This window comes from Palaemon carinicauda, chromosome 1 (assembly GCF_036898095.1).
Source record: "Palaemon carinicauda isolate YSFRI2023 chromosome 1, ASM3689809v2, whole genome shotgun sequence".
In the NCBI taxonomy this organism is placed as follows: domain Eukaryota; kingdom Metazoa; phylum Arthropoda; class Malacostraca; order Decapoda; family Palaemonidae; genus Palaemon; species Palaemon carinicauda.
The window spans coordinates 185,055,987-185,073,486 of NC_090725.1; the positions used below are offsets into that span (position 1 = coordinate 185,055,987).

General features: G+C 43.1%; 1 protein-coding gene across 1 annotated transcript in view; it reads left to right on the forward strand.

The window, feature by feature from the left end:
• LOC137652976 (leucine-rich PPR motif-containing protein, mitochondrial-like) overlaps nucleotides 1-17,500 on the forward strand; it is a 438,837-nt gene that overhangs the window by 244,373 nt on the left and 176,964 nt on the right. The window contains 2 exon segments of the mRNA XM_068386371.1: nucleotides 13,816-13,944; nucleotides 14,384-14,538. Of these exon segments, the coding sequence (XP_068242472.1) occupies nucleotides 13,816-13,944; nucleotides 14,384-14,538 (284 nt within the window).

The following is a 17,500-nucleotide window of genomic DNA, read 5'->3' on the forward strand; positions in this document are numbered from 1 at the left end:
GGTCGTGTGTCAATTTTGCTTGTATCTCGGGTGAATATTGCCCATATAAAATAACTAAATAAAAATTAATCCTTTCCTACCCTCTGAAAAAACCCCTAAAAACAGTATATTACCGTGGAAAAAAAATGTTTTTCAATATTAATCTTACCCGGTGATCATGTAGCTGCAACTCTGTTGCCCGACAGAAAAAACCTACGGTCGGGATACGCCAGCGATCGCTATACAGGTGGGGGTGTACAACAACAGCGCCATCTGTCGAGTAGGTACTCAGGTACTTCTTGTCAACGAGAACCAATTTTTCCTCTGTCGTGCCACCGGCAAGACCTACTTGATACGCTGTTGTTTCTGGAGTTGATTTTCACGCTATTTGGTGATGTATTCTCTCTATATATTAGCTTTCGCTGTACAGGAGTTATTATCATTACCTTATCAAGCTTTTTTGATTAGATTTGGATTATTTGTTGACGACTTGGATAGATTTTGGATTCCCTTTAACTAATTCAAGATGTCTGACCATACTCAAGTCCCCAAGTACAGGCAGTGTAGCGCTAGGGACTGTTCTAGGCGTCTTCCGAAGGCCTCTATAGATCCTCACACCGTTTGTTCCAATTGTAGGGGTAAATCCTGTCAATTGGAAGATCGATGTGAGGAATGCGCTGGGCTTTCGGAATTCGATTTTAATGAATTCCTTAAGAATGCACGTAGGCTAGAGAAGGATAGGATCAGGAGGAGTTCGTCTCGCTCTTTTGATTTTTCCTCTCCCCATGCCCCTCAACCTATTCCTTCCCCTGTAGTGGTGACTCCCGACCCTTCTACTAGCTCTCAGCAACCCTCGATGGCGGACATGATGCGTGCCATTCAGGCTCTTGGTGACAGAGTGGAGTCATTAGCTAATGACCGCAATCAACTCTTGGCCGATGTCAAAAAGTTGAAGGAGAAAAGTGCAGTGGGAAGTGTAGTGAGTGCAAGTGCGGTGAAAAGTGTCAGTGTCAGTGTTACGCATGAGGGTGTATCTGTTCGTGCCAGTCGTCCTCCCAGTCCTGGACCTCTTGCAAGCTCCCAAGCCCAGGGGAGAAGCAATGTCGAAGGACCAAAGGGTTCGACAGGCCTTGATCAGCGTACAGATGTACCCTCAGTGGTTGCGGACGTATCTTGCAGAGATCGTCCCATCCACAAACAGACGAGTGAGCCCATTCATTCCTCGTCTGTGGAAGAAGTTTCTCGTCAGAAACGCTGGACCAAGGTCTCACGACCTCTCAAGCGCAAGGTCCCTTCCGAGCGAGTCCAACGGCCCAGGTGTAGCCACTGGGTCAGTTCGGACTCGCCGCAGTCTTCCGAAGACTGCACACCTCCCAAGAGAGGTAGAGTTGTTCCGCAGCAGGCAATCACTCCGTCTGTTGCCGCACCAACCGCTGTAGACCCTAAGTGGTCTATGCTGCAGTCTATGCAGACTCAGCTAGCTTCCTTCATGCAGGAGTATCGTGCTGAGAAGGTTGACACTGCACCTGTTAACCTACAACCTGCCACGGTTGTGCGCTCAGCAGACACTGCGGCTGCCTGCTCCCACACTCCGGCTGTGAGAGCTCCACCACCGATGCGCAGTCGACCCTGCCAGACGCATGTTGACGTTAGCCGACGTGCGGCACCCTCCGTTGACATGCGTGAGCTACCGCATCAGCAGTGGGAAGGTGCTGTCAAGCTGCCGTGTTTTGACGCAATGCGGCAGTCTCCGCAACCCACGGCAGTCCCCACCACGCACCATCACTCCGCTTTTGTTGTTGCCAGCTCTCAGACTGACCAGCAGCGGCATGATGTTGGATCCAGTGCAGCTACGCATGCACCCGTGCTGCCGGATTCAGCCGTTCAGCTTTCTTCTCCTCCTTTGCCGCTTCCTCCTCAGCATTCGGATGAAGGAGTCTCTGATGACGACGAAGCTGCGCATTTGGACGATCAACACTCCGACATAGAGGAACCCAAGACTACGCCTCCCTCCTTAGACTTTAGGAAAGTCCTTGCCCTGTTTAAGGAGTTGTATCCGGACCAGTTTGTGTCTGCAACCCCGCGCTCACCTCCCTCTGAGTTCGCTTTAGGCATGCAGTCAGCAGCTCCTGCCTTTACGATGCTCGTACTCGCGCGCTCATCCAAGAGAGCTTTAAGGGTACTGGGAGAGTGGTTGCAGTCCAAGAAGCAACTTGGGAAGACATCCTTCATCTTTCCACCGACCAAGCTTGCTTCCAAATCTAGCGTCTGGTATGTCACGGGAGAAGATCTCGGCTTGGGAGTTCCTGCCTCTGCCCAGGGCGACTTCTCAAGTCTGGTAGACTCTCCCCGCAGACTGGCTATGAGACGCTCCAAGATTTGCTGGACCTTTTCGGACATGGACCATCTTTTGAAGGGAGTTTTTCGTGCTTTTGAGATCTTCAACTTCCTGGACTGGTGTTTGGGAGCGTTAAGCAGAAAGACCTCCCCTTCGGATAAGGACTCTGCCATGCTCATCATGTCATGCATGGACAAAGCCATTCGGGATGGGTCTGGCGAGCTTGCGGCTTCGTACGTGTCTGGAGTTCTTAAGAAGCGAGATCACCTTTGCTCCTTCTTGTCGGCGGGGATCACACCATGTCAGAAGTCAGAGTTGATGTTTGCTCCGCTTTCCAAGTGTCTCTTTCCTGAAGAGCTGATCAAGGGGATTGCTGCCTCGTTGATCCAGAAGGATACCCATGACCTGGTGGCGTCATCCGCACGTAAAGTCACAGCTTTACCTTCCGTGCCTAGACCTAGGATGGACACACCAGCGTCTAGGTTCATTCCGCCCTTTCGTGGCAGAACCTCCAGCAGAGGAGGTACCCGTGCCGATAGTCAACGTGGCAAAAAGAAGAAGGGTTCCAAGTCCTCAAAAGGCAGAGTTTGACTGCCAACCTCTCCAGACAGCAGTGGGAGCCAGGCTCAAGAACTACTGGCAGGCCTGGGAGAACAGGGGTGCAGACGCACAGTCTGTGAAGTTGCTCAGAGAGAGGTACAGGATTCCATTCTTGCGCAAGCCCCCTCTAGCAACTACTCCCATCGACCTCTCTCCCAGGTACAGAGAGGAGGACAAGAGGCTAGCTTTACAGCAAGAGGTGTCTCTTGCTACAAAAGGGAGCGGTAGTCATAGTCCGGGACCATCAATCCCCGGGCTTCTACAACCATCTCTTCTTAGTAGCGAAGAAGACAGGAGGGTGGAGACCGGTGCTGGACGTCAGTGCTCTAAATGTCTTTGTCACCAAGCAGACGTTCACCATGGAGACGACGAAGTCGGTGCTAGCATCGGTCAGGAAGGAAGACTGGATGGTCTCGTTGGACCTAAAGGACGCGTACTTTCACGTCCCCGTCCATCCAGACTCCCAACCTTTCCTAAGGTTCGTCTTTGGAAAGGTCGTTTACCAGTTCCAAGCCCTGTGCTTTGGCCTAAGCACGGCACCTCTAGTGTTTACCAAACTGATGAGGAATATTGCCAAATTCCTGCATTTGGCAGACATCAGAGCCTCCCTCTATTTGGACGACTGGCTTTTAAGAGCTCCGTCAAGTCGTCGCTGTCTGGAGAATCTCAAATGGACTATGGATCTGACCAAGGAATTGGGTCTCCTGGTCAATATAGAAAAGTCCCAACTCGTCCCATCCCAAACTATAGTCTATCTAGGTATGGAGATTCAGAGTCGAGCTTTTCGGGCTTTTCCGTCGGCCCCCAGAATCAGTCAAGCCCAAGAATGCATCCAGAGCATGCTGAAAAGGAACCGATGTTCAGTCACACAGTGGATGAGTCTAATAGGGATGCTTTCATCGCGTTAGGGAGACTCCACCTCCGTCCCCTTCAGTATCACCTAGCTGCTCACTGGAGAAAGGACATGACGCTAGAAGCGGTCTCAGTTCCTATATCCGAAGAGATGAAGTCTGCACTGACTTGGTGGAAGAACAGCATTCTTCTCAAGGAAGGTCTACCACTGGCTGTTCAGACCCCCGACCACCTTCTCTTCTCGGACGCATCGGACACGGGCTGGGGTGCGACACTGGACGGTCGGGAATGCTCGGGCATGTGAAATCCGGATCAAAGAGCACTTCACATCAACTGCAAGGAGCTACTGGCAGTTCATCTGGCCTTGAGAAGCTTCAAGTCCCTCCTTCTAGACAAGGTGGTGGAGGTGAACTCCGACAACACTACAGCCTTGGCGTACATCTCCAAGCAAGGAGGGACTCATTCGAGGAAGTTGTTCGAGATCGCAAGGGACCTCCTCACCTGGTCAAGAGATCGAAAGATATCGCTTGTTACGAGGTTCATTCAAGGCGACATGAATGTCATGGCAGACCGCCTCAGCCGGAAGGGTCAGGTCATCCCTACAGAGTGGACCCTTCACAAGAATGTTTGCAGCAGACTATGGGCCCTGTGGGGTCAGCCCACCATAGATCTGTTCGCTACCTCGATGACCAAGAGGCTCCCAAATTATTGCTCACCGATTCCGGACCCAGCAGCAGTTCACGTAGATGCCTTTCTTCTGGATTGGTCCCATCTAGACCTGTATGCGTTCCCCCCGTTCAAGATTGTCAACAAGGTACTGCAGAAGTTCGCCTCTCACGAAGGGACACGGTTGCTCCCCTCTGGCCCGCGAGAGAATGGTTCACCGAGGTACTGCAATGGCTAGTAGACGTTCCCAGGACTCTTCCTCTAAGAGTGGACCTTCTGCGTCAGCCGCACGTAAAGAAGGTACACCCAAGCCTCCACGCTCTTCGTCTGACTGCCTTCAGACTATCGAAAGACTCTCGAGAGCTAGAGGCTTTTCGAAGGAGGCAGCCAGAGCGATTGCCAGAGCAAGGAGGACATCCACTCTCAAGGTCTACCAGTCAAAATGGGAAGTCTTCCGAAGCTGGTGCAAGGCAAATTCAGTTTCCTCAACCAGTACCTCTGTAACGCAGATAGCTGACTTCCTTTTACACCTAAGGAATGTAAGATCCCTATCAGCTCCTACGATCAAAGGTTACAGAAGCATGTTGGCAGCAGTCTTCCGCCACAGAGGCTTAGATCTTTCCACCAACAAAGATCTACAGGACCTCCTTAAGTCTTTTGAGACCTCAAAGGAGCGTCGGTTAGCCACACCAGGTTGGAACTTAGACGTGGTTTTAAGGTTCCTGATGTCAGCAAGGTTCGAACCGCTTCAATCAGCCTCTTTTAAAGATCTCACTTTGAAGACTCTTTTCCTCGTTTGCTTAGCAACAGCTAAAAGAGTCAGTGAGATACACGCCTTCAGCAGGAACATAGGTTTTACATCTGAAACGGCTACATGTTCCTTACAGCTTGGTTTTTTAGCTAAAAACGAGCTCCCTTCTCGTCCTTGGCCCAAATCGTTCGAGATTCCAAGCCTGTCCAGTTTGGTTGGAAACGAACAAGAGAGAGTACTATGCCCAGTAAGAGCTCTTAAGTACTATTTAAGACGTACAAAGCCATTACGAGGACAATCAGAAGCTTTATGGTGTTCTATTAAGAAACCTTCTTTACCGATGTCGAAGAACGCAGTTTCTTATTACATCAGACTTTTGATTAGAGAAGCCCATTCTCATCTGAATGAGGAAGACCATGCTTTGCTGAAGGTAAGGACACATGAAGTTAGAGCTGTCGCTACTTCAGTGGCCTTCAAACAGAACCGTTCTCTGCAGAGTGTAATGGATGCAACCTATTGGAGAAGCAAGTCAGTGTTCGCATCATTTTACCTTAAAGATGTCCAGTCTCTTTACGAGAACTGCTACACCCTGGGACCATTCGTAGCAGCGAGTGCAGTAGTAGGTGAGGGCTCAACCACTACATTCCCATAATCCCATAACCTTTTTTAATCTTTCTCTTGAAATGCTTTTTATTGTTGTTTTTGGGTTGTACGGAAGGCTAAGAAGCCTTTCGCATCCTGGTTGATTTGGCGGGTGGTCAAATTCTTTCTTGAGAAGCGCCTAGATTAGAGGTTGTGATGAGGTCCTTTAGTATGGGTTGCAGCCCTTCATACTTCAGCACCTAGGAGTCGCTCAGCATCCTAAGAGGATCGCGAGGCTCAGTAAGGAAGACGTACTTAAAAAGGCAGAGTAATGGTTCAAGTCGACTTCCTTACCAGGTACTTATTTATTTTATGTTTGTTATTTTGAATAACTGCTAAAATGAAATACGGGATACTTAGCTTCTAATGTTAACATGTATGCTGGTCTCCACCCACCCCCCTGGGTGTGAATCAGCTACATGATCACCGGGTAAGATTAATATTGAAAAATGTTATTTTCCTTAGTAAAATAAATTTTTGAATATACTTACCCGGTGATCATGAATTTAAGGACCCTCCCTTCCTCCCCATAGAGACCCAGTGGACCGAGGAGAAAATTGGTTCTTGTTGACAAGAAGTACCTGAGTACCTACTCGACAGATGGCGCTGTTGTTGTACACCCCCACCTGTATAGCGATCGCTGGCGTATCCCGACCGTAGGTTTTTTCTGTCGGGCAACAGAGTTGCAGCTACATGATCACCGGGTAAGTATATTCAAAAATTTATTTTACTAAGGAAAATAACATTTTTAATTGTTCTGATTAACATTCTACGCTAACAAAATAACAAAAACGTATGAACTGGTTATGATGCTCAATGAAATGTAACATTATTATGGAGTTCTTACCTTCGAGACAGACGGCAGCAGCTAATAATGGTGTGTGCGGAGGAGGAGGAGGGAGAGAGGACGGGGAGGAGAGAGACTTGATGGCAACACGTTCCGTGCGCAACACTTTTGTAACACCACGTAACATTACTTTAGATTTAATTTAAATGAAATTAGCAACTTTGAATTTAACTTAAATGAAATTGGCTAACTGTACACACACTTAAAAATGAAATGTTAATCTTACGTTACACTAAACTTAATTCTAATTTTGTATTCATTTTCATTTTTTTACATTTCTTCTTCTTCCGGCTTGACTCTTTTTGCCTCGCTTTCACCTTCACTTTTTGACGGCCTTTTTAAAAGGAACCTATCTAGCGATGTTTGCTTTTGTCTCCCCTTCAAAATGTTGCGAAAATGACGCACGTAAATGTCGTCACAATAGGCTAACGCACAACCACTCGCCATCTTGTCCGGGTACCTCTTTTCCATAAAATTAGAGTCCTGTCGCTTCGCTAACATGTCTTTGAATTCTGCCGTAGAAAGGCGACTCTCGTCTTCCACCTCCTCCTTGCTACTGAGCTCCTGCAACACCTCCAAATGTTGCAACTCCTGGAGCTCTATCAAAGTCCCTCTCAGCAACGAAAGCTGGTCACAGTTTCTTCCATGCTGAATTAAGAGTTGTCTTGTGATACCCTGCCATGCATCGTCAATAATTTTTAAGCAATGGACGATGTTGAAATGTTCCTTCCAAAATTCACGAAGGGTTAGATTTGTGTTGTCTGTGACATCGAGGCATTACTTGAACAAGTGCTTCGTGTACACTTTTAAAGTTAAATATAACTTATTGGTCCATTGGTTGGAGGAGTGGCGCGGTGTTGGGCAGGAGATTAGGGACCTTGATGAACCTGAACTCATCAAGAATGTTCTCTTTGAGGCCAGGAGGGTGACTAGGGGCATTGTCAAGGCCCGGAGACATTTCATTGGGAGGCTTTTCTCAGCCAAATATTTTTTGACTGTCGAACCAAAGGACAGATTAACCCATTCTGTGAAAAAATGCCGGGTAACCCAAGCCTTAGCATTAGCGCACCACATCACTTGCAGTTTTTGTTTCAAGATCCTTTGGCTCTTGAAAGCACGTGGGTTTTCTGAGTGGTACACCAGCAGTGGCTTGACCTTACATTCATCGCTGGCATTGGCACACAAGGCTAGAGTTAATCGGTCCTTCATTGGTTTATGGCTCGGTACTCTCTTTTCCTCTGCCGTGATGAAAGTCCTCTAGGGCATCTTCTTCCAGAAAAGGCCAGTTTCATCGCAGTTGAAGACTTGTTTGGCGATAAAGCCATCCCAGGCTATAACCGAAACAAAGGTTGTGACGAAGTACGCCGCGGCTTTCGAGTCGGAACTTGCTGCTTCCCCATGCCTCACAACTGAGTGTATCCCACACCGTTTTTTAAAATTATACAACCAGTCATGACTGGCTTTGAAGGTTTCTGCTGGCGTTGAAGTCTCCCCTCTCTCGGCTGCTTGCTTCCCTTTCAAGTCATCATAGATTCTGCTGGCCTTTTGACATATGATCGTCCCAGTCACGCTATCTCCCTCCAACTTTTTCTCCTTTATCCATAATAAAAGAAGCCTCTCCATCTCGTCGTGATTATCACTGCGCAGCTTGGAAAGGATGGATACTCCTTGGGAAGGCTTGGTGCTCTTTATAGCATTCTTCTGCTTGAGGATGGTACATATTGTTGATGTACTCCTCTCATATTGGTGCGCCAGCTCAGTCACTCTTACACCACTCATGTTTTTCGATTATTTCATGCTTCATCTTCATTGTCATCATACGCTTTTTTTTTCCACTACCCTTGTTTGCACTCGCTTGCTTTTGACCCATTGCTTATTCAATTAATTCTGTACTGATTAACGGAAAAAATACGTAAAAAAGCAAACGCTACGGCCGATGATTGGAGATAACTTTATGCAATGGAGATCCGATGGGAAAGACTGAGCGATGCTGTCCTGGTGAGAAGCCTCTCGCACACTCGGCCACCTGGCGGCCGCATAGGGAACTACCTCGTATCATAAATTTTTTCTTGTATCAAATTTCTTGTATGTTGGGACACTCATATCTCAAGGTATTACTGTATTTATATGTTTTCTCATATATTGTTGATATTTTGTAATACTGTAAAGCAATATTTTTGGAATAACTTTGTTGCATAGGTTCTGAAATTAACAGATTGTTGGTGAACAGAAACTTGGAAAAATTTTCTCACGGCAAATTGAGTGCAGTTTTACCAAGTTATCTGTAAAGTAACTAGACCTAGTCACACAAACAACAAAAAATATCCACCTTGTGAAATTTCTAGAGAATTATTTATTAAATCAATAATTGATTTTGGATGAAATATGTACACAAGGAATTTGGGAAATATTACTTGAATTTCACTTTGCCTCCAAAATTTGGTTTGGAGCATTTGGCAACACTGCTTTCATGTAAACAAATACTTCAAAACATTGTTATGATGGTAGCAACTATGACTGGTTTACTGTTTTTTTATATGAATGTTATTGATTGATTTAAAGTTTTCTGGCATCCTGAATTATATGAATATGTAATAAAATTGGGGTATCAGGTGTACATCTAATTAATATCACCTTAAACATTTCATAATACACCTAAAATATAAAAATTTACTTTGTCAGATGAAAAATCACACTAAAATTTGCCGACTAGGAAATGCTGTAATGATAGATTGTAAAAACTTCAATTTCTTTTTATTTCCAAAAATTCCTCAGCTAAATGTAGGGTGCGTCTTACCACTTGTAGCTTCTTATGACACGGGAAATTCGGTATACTGTACAGTGGAACCTCTACATCCGAATTTTCCAACATCCGAAGTAAAATTCGAGCAAATTTTTTACTCTACACCCGAATTTTATTTCGACACACGAAGCAAACAATTTTCGTCGTACCGGTTGTATGGTTGTATCCGAATTTTTCTACACGCGAAGTACAATTCGAACGCGTTCCTACTCTACACCCGAATGTTTTTTTCGACACCCGAAGTAAACAATACTCGTACGCGTAGTCGGTGCTCATAGCGCCTGAAGTGTTTTTTATTTCCGCCGATAGAAGGCAGCACATCGACCTCGGAGGGACCCTCAATTAGCGCAGCTTGTGTCAGTCCTCTGTTCTCGTCGGCTTCTTGCGGTTCTGCTCTGTGCGTTCTGCTATTAACTCTGTTTTAATCGTGATTTTTTACGTGCATCCTTTAACGGTAATTTACGTGAAGTATGGGTCCTAAAAGGCTTAGTTTTGCCAGTGGTAGTGGTAGTGGTGAGAAAAGGAAGAAGAAAATGCTTTCTTTAGAAGTTAAGCAGAAAATTATTGAAAAACATAAGCGTGGCGTCCGCGTTAGTGAAATTGCTAAACAGTATGGCCGTAATATGTCGACGATCTCGACAATCCTTAAACAGAAGGAAGCTATTAAAGCAGTGAAACCTTCTAAGGGGATCACCATAATTTCCAAACGCCGTACCCCTATCATAGAAGAGATGGAACGACTTCTACTAGTGTGGATTAAGGACAGAGAGATCGTTGGCGACACCATCACCAAGACCGTCATCTGCGAGAAGGCGCACGCCATCTTTACGGACTTGAAGGAGGAGAGCTCTGGGGGTGATGCTGGGGAGAGTTCAACCGAGCCTTCCTCAGATGATTTCAAGGCATCTCGTGGCTGGATCGAGAAATTTAAGAAAAGGTCCGGGATTCATTCAGTTGTTCGCCACGGAGAGGCTGCTAGTGCGGACACAAAGGCTGCAGCTGACTTTGTCAAGAACTTCGAAAAGATCGTGCAGGAAGAAGGCTACGTAGAGCAGCAGGTGTTTAATTGTGATGAAACCGGGCTGTTTTGGAAGAAGATGCCGAGTCGAACCTACATCACTGCCGAAGAGAAGAAATTGCCTGAGCATAAGCCAATGAAGGATCGGTTGACTCTTGCCCTATGTGCCAACGCTAGCGGGGACTTTAAAGTCAAGCCCTTACTGGTTTACCATTCAGAGAACCCTAGGGCCTTTAAGGCACACAACGTCGATAAGGATCAGCATCATGTTTTCTGGCAATCCAACTCGAAGGCCTGGGTCACTAGGCAATTCTTTGTGCAATGGGGTAACCAAGTTTTCGGCCCTTCTGTGAAGAAATATGTTCATGAACAGAAATTGCCTTTAAAGTGCCTGCTATGCCTTGACAATGCACCCGCTCACCCCCCCCTCGGACTTGAAGATGATATCTTCGATGAATTTAAGTTCATAAAGGTGCTGTATCTTCCACCGAATACCACCTCTATCCTCCAGCCCATGGACCAGCAAGTCATCTCTAATTTTAAGAAGCTGTACACCAAGCACTTATTTAAGCAGTGCTTTAATGTCATGCAAAGCACCAACTTAACTTTGCGTGAATTTTGGAGGGGCCACTTCAACATCGTGCACTGCTTGAAGATCATAGATCAGGCTTGGGTGGGATAAACTCGACGGACCCTCAATTCTGCCTGGAAGAAGCTGTGGCCTGATGCAGTTTCTTCCCGAGATTTTGAAGGTTTTGACCCCGAACCTGATCCCGTGGTGGGTGCAGCGGAAGCCGTAGAGGAAATCGTCTCCCTTGGCAAGTTCATGGGTCTGGAGGTCGACGCAGATGACGTTACGGAACTCGTCGCCGAACATCACGACGAACTTACCACGGATGAGCTCAAGGAACTCCATGCTATGTCAGAGCACGTGAGTGATGACGAGGAAGGGAGCGAGGAGGTAGAACATGTGTTAGGTTCGGCGCATATAAAAGAGGTGTTAGGAAAATATCAAGACGTGGTCGACTTCATCGACAAATACCATCCAAAGAAATTGCAGGTTTGTCGTGTAGTTTCGCAGTTCGATGATGTTTGCCTAACTCACTTTCGAAACATTCTGAAAAGCCGTACCAAGCAATTATCTTTCGATAATTTCTTTAAAAAAACTGCGAAGCGAACTCGTGATGAAGAGGATGTAAGTGATTCGAAGAAAACGGCAAAGAGTGAAGCGGAAGAAAGTGAAACAAAGAAAACGGCAAAGAGTGAAGAGAAAAAAATTCAGTCAATTTTAAGTGTAGAGAGTGAAAGTGATTAAAATTACGTAATCATCAAAAAGAAAAAAAGAAAATGTAAAAAAAAATATAAAATATAAAAATAAAAAAAAATAAGCTAAGTTATGTTAAAGTTCACTTAGTGTAAGTTAGAATAAGTTAAGGTAGTGTACGTTTATCGTAGTTAACCTCTCTACCTCCTCGCCGCCCGTCCGTCTCCTCTCTGCGTAGCAAGACTAACAACACCTGCGCTGCAGTTTCTAAGGTAAAGTGACGCTAAAAACCCGTTTCTTATTTATCATTTTTTGCTAATTCTTCTTATTTACATGCCTATTATCTAATTTAGTGTGCATTATACTCATGGGAAAATTATGTGTAGTAGTTTATTAAGAAGTTATCATAAGTTTTTGGGCTCAACCACGGATTAATACTATTTCAATGTATTCTTATTTTCTACATCCGAAGTTGGTTCTGGAACGGATTAAATTCGTATGTAGAGGTTCCACTGTATATTAAACGGTATACTGTATATTAAAAAGTCCACGATGTCATGAATTCTTGATAGTTGAACAGCGAAGTAGTTGTACATGTAAATTCAGCCCTCGTTATTCCTGGTAGTTAGGTGACAGACACAGTCGCAATAAGGGGATTTTCGCGAATAGATGTGCCGCTAGGGTGGGCAGATTCCTAACCTAAAATGTCACTGCCCCGTGCTACGACCAGATTCCCGAGCTTGTTGATTAACTCTTTTACCCCCAGGCTATTTGGAACTTTCCAACCCTTAACCCCCAGGCATTTTTTTTTTTCAAGCACATTTTGCAATATATATTTTTCAAATTGCTCTAACAGCCTTAATTTTCGTCATAGAGAGGTCAGGTTGGTCTCATTCTTTTGGAAAATGCCTGAAGTTTCTCACAAAGTTATCAAAAATATGCAAAAAAAAAGATGTAAATAGCAGTTTTGTGAAACATACCAGTACGTCCATTGGGGGTAAAAGGGCTAACACAGTAAATACTGACTAATATTGTTTTTACGTGGTTTCTAACTCAGTTTATATTATTTATACATTGTATAGTACATGTGCAGACATGTACACTACGTACTGGACACAGTAAGCCTTCAGGGCAGTATTGTGCTAAAGTAAATATTTACCTAGTTTTCATCATCCCTTTACTGTTCTGTATAACATAACGGTTGTTCGTAATCTAACACTCGCTAAGACGGTAGTATATAATACTGTAATATATGCACAGTAATATCACTATAGTACGGATTAACTGTATTGTAAGTGTTCGGTGTTTTCGTTCCGACGTCTCACTTAGCTTACGTTTTTTCATGAAGCATGACACAACAGTGTCGTCTCTTGTGTAGTAAGCTATTATCTCCAGTAATTACTGTACATTTATTTCATCTTTTACGTCAATGGGCTAGAAAAATAAAAGATAATAAATCGTTAGAAACATTACAGTATAGTCATTGTATAAACACACATAGCCACAACCACCCAACCAAAAACAAAAAATAAACAGCTGTTGCATTTTGATAATGATATGATTTTTTCTACTTGCGTAGTAGTTTGAAACGATTGACTTGACAACATATAATGTAGGCAATATAATCATATACTGTACTGAAGTTGTGTTTTTAAGTAAAATAAAAATGATGGATTTTATCTTTACAGTAAAAACATTCCTTTAGGACTGTTTAGGTCTATTATTTTGCCAAGATCATGGTAGAAGATGGTATGCTTACATAATCTCATTGATGAAGTTGAAAGTTATAAACATTGCTAGAACTCACAATTTTTTTTATTTTTATACCTTCTCAAATTTCATTTTTATACTTTCGTAAACAGAAATACAGCCTACTGTATTTCATAAATTAAAAACATGAATATCTCTATAATAATTGTATCTTTTAACGAAAACAGTGCCTTTGATTACTTTCCAACACTGATTCTCTCTCTCTCTCTCTCTCATATATTAGAAATTTTGTAATTACTATATATGCAGTTTAATTTCATCTTAAAATGGTAATTTCTCTTTCAGTGTCACGATACAAAGTCAAAGTCACAGATGTTTTGCGGAGGGATTTAGCAGATGCGTATGTCAAGACTAAGGAAGCTACTGCTGCAGCAGTAGTACTGAGGCAAATGGTCTTGGAGTTGCCAGGAAAAGGTGATAAATCTTTCATTTATTATCAGTGAATTTCTAGTCATTTAGTACAATCATCAAAATAGGTGCTTGTTATCATTGGCTTTTCACTTTATTTCTCAACTTTTTGGGGCATTCCCATGTGATGAAAAATTACGTAGTTGGTGTAGCTAAAACATTTTATTAAGATAATAGAGAACCCACCTTTTAAATAATGGTTTTGGGTCCCAAAGAAGTCTCCTATTTCATAGGCAGTGAACTACCTCCATGTTCCAGTGCTATACCATAGGCCTAAAATATATAATTCCAGTCTTGTCCAATCATTTTCTTATTTTATAGACTTACAAGCTTCTTCTGTTATGAATGACTTATAGTTGTCAAGTAAATCTCATATTCTTATGGTCTGTTATGTGAGGGGTCACGGCTCGTCAGAGCCTAGACCCCGCACCTATCCTATTAACAGATACCTCCCTTGAGACAATGGAAGTCAGTGAGGAGGGCCAGGAAGAGTTTGGCAGTGGACGCAGTGGGAAGGACATCGGTGGCATGTTTTTGATGGATATATCAAACTTTTTACGTCCAGTAGATGCCATTTCAAGTCTAACTCAAGTGCTTCAGGTATAGTTTACTTGGGATTTTATTAGAAAGTTATGTTAAAATCTCTCTCTCTCTCTCTCTCTCTCTCTCTCTCTCTCTCTCTCTCTCTCTCTCTCTCTCTCTCTCTCTACATAGGAGATAGATAACAGTGAAACTTAGAGTACAGCAATTAAAATCATAATGAGGTGTCATCAACTAACTGGTGGTTACCTACCAGAATTGGGGAGACAACAGCTGGCTCCTTGACAAACCATTACTATATGAGCTGTCAATGAGAACAGACATTCCCGCTGACTGGAGCTTTGGCATGTTTATTTTATTTTTTTTTTTTACCTGTGTGTTTTTGATTGTGTATTAAGGGATTTTTGTCAAATGTTTAGCGTCTCAAGTGTGAGAGGTGCTTCTTCCCCTGGGTCTTTCCTGCAGAGGATTTGACTGCAACCAAGGGCTTCTTTTGACAAGTGTATGTGTTCATAGCCTTTTGGTTTTATCCCTGCCTAGCGATCAGAGACACTGGACTTCGAGACCCTCCTCAAGTCTGGTTGGAAGCAATCTTCAATGGCAAAAAAATTTGCTTGGCCCTTTTGGCTCATTATTGAGGCTACTTGACCCTTAACCTCTCACTTTAATACTGATATTTCTCTTCTCTCTGTTATGAGCAGTGCCTTTAACTTAACAATTCTCGAGGTAGGGAAGCCTTCCCATTGTCCTTGGGAAATGAAAGAGTTCTTCCCCAGAGGAGCTTTTATTTCAGATTGAGTGGGAAGTCCTGAGGACTTTGAAGCAGATGTTTCCATTGACCTCCCCCCCCCCCACAAGAGCAGCCCCTTCCAGAGAAGTCATTGTCTCTTCTGTTATATCCTCTTCATCCCTCGCCTTGATCAAGGACCTTCAGGGGAAACTTGTCCTCCCTCTAGAGGATCTCTCCCTTTTAAGGAGCTGCTGGAGTCTAATTCCGCTTCGACCCCATGGCCTCAACCTTCTAGAGGTATCCTGCAGAACATTAGCTTTTCAGAGCATGCTCTCAAGGTTACTACAACATTGCTAGTATCTTTCTCTTCTGAGGGGATCTTAGATACTTGTCAGGTGTCTTATCCAGATGGTCATAGAACTTCTAGACCTTCTTGCAGATGTCTCCAGTGTCCTCAAAGAAGCTATATAGTCTCCAGTCTATCTTCGTGGGGAGAGTCTCCTCTTCGGGGCCCTTTCTGAGGGAAGTGCCCCTCCTTTGCTGCTTCTACAGATCATCTGGAAACTTCTAAAGCTTCCTACAGAAGCTTCTTGTGTCCTCGGAGAAGCTGCTTGATATCCAGCCTAGAAACTTTGAAAGCTTCAGAGCAGAGGAAGAGCCTTCTCCCGGGCATCTTTCCCGTGGTAAGCTCCCTCCAGTTTTAGCATCTCCAGATAGTCTTAGAACTTCTCACCAGTAGTTCCCAACCATTGTCGTTTGAGGAAAACCTGAGATCATTTATCTAATCCCAAGAAACTATATATATATATATACAGTAGGGTCCCGAATTATGCGAGAATTTGGTCGATGAAAGGCCTCGTGTAATTGGAAATTCGTATATTTCGAAACACATCATGGCGGCAAACAGCAACCTACCCGTCAATTTTTTTTTCACTCCATTTCTAGCTTTCTAGCTATATATATACTGTATATACACTGTGTGTGTGTATGTATGTGTGTATGTATGTATGTATATATATATATATATAAAACATATATATATATATATATATATATATATATATATATATATATATATATATATATATATACTGTAGCTTTTATCTTAACAATACTGTAAGAAATCCTTCTTATAGATTTTTTTTATAAAATACTGTACAAAATTTCTTTTATGGATAAATAAAACAATAAAAAGTTGTTAAAGTTTTGATAATTTTCTATGACTAGTATTTACTACTGTACTATGCATAGCTTACTGTTTTCAGTATTTTCCGAATGATGTAGAATTATTTCCTATAGATACAAAAAACAAAAAAGGGTTTTCAAGGTTTGATACAGTACGTATCTAGCAATAGTTAAAAATTACAGTATAGTACTGTATATCCATGATGACACTCCCACACGTAAACACGGCCAGTAGGCGCAAGTGTACACTAGGCTGCTGTACGATAATCACGCTTTTTTTGCCCTGAGCGGTCATTTCACTAATGATAATTTTTCAAAGTTAATATAATTTCTTTATGCTTATAATTCGTAATTATAGTTAAAAGTAGGGATATTAATTAAATGGTTGAGTAAAAAAAAAAACAAATAATACTACTATTATTTAATTTCAAATGGCTACATAATACTGAATATTCTAATGGGTTCTTTTTATCTTCAATCGTAAATCTTACGCCTGGATAAGCAACAAAAGGAAAGGGATAGGTCTCTCTCTCTCTCTCTCTCTCTCTCTCTCTCTCTCTCTCTCTCTCTCTCTCTCTCTCTCTCTCTCTCTTCATATCGTTTCCTGTATAGTTTTCAAATATGTTCGTCATACATTTGTACATTATTTATCCACTTTATTCTCTCTCTCTCTCTCTCTCTCTCTCTCTCTCTCTCTCTCTCTCTCTCTCTCTCTCTCTCTCTCTCTCTCTCTCTCTCTCTCTCTCGGCGTTTCCTTTCCCTTTATAGTTTTGTGAAATTTCGTTGTCCAGTCATTCGGTAATGAGAAGTCATTTTCGCTTTCGACATCGAAAGAAAACTTTGTTTCTTCAATATACTCATCACTGGAGGATTCAGAACTAGTGCTCTCATTATCAAACAGGTTATCATTATCAAATTCCACAACAAGAATATCATTTATTTCATCTAAAGAAATAACCTTCCTCTTTAGACCTTTCATTACAAAAGGAACAACAAATAACCACTTATGCATGAACGCCCGAGCGCACTGATAGGAAACCAGTTCAAACCAGAGTTTTGTAACATCAAGCTACCTTCAGAAAAATAGTTGCCAGACATCATATAAGT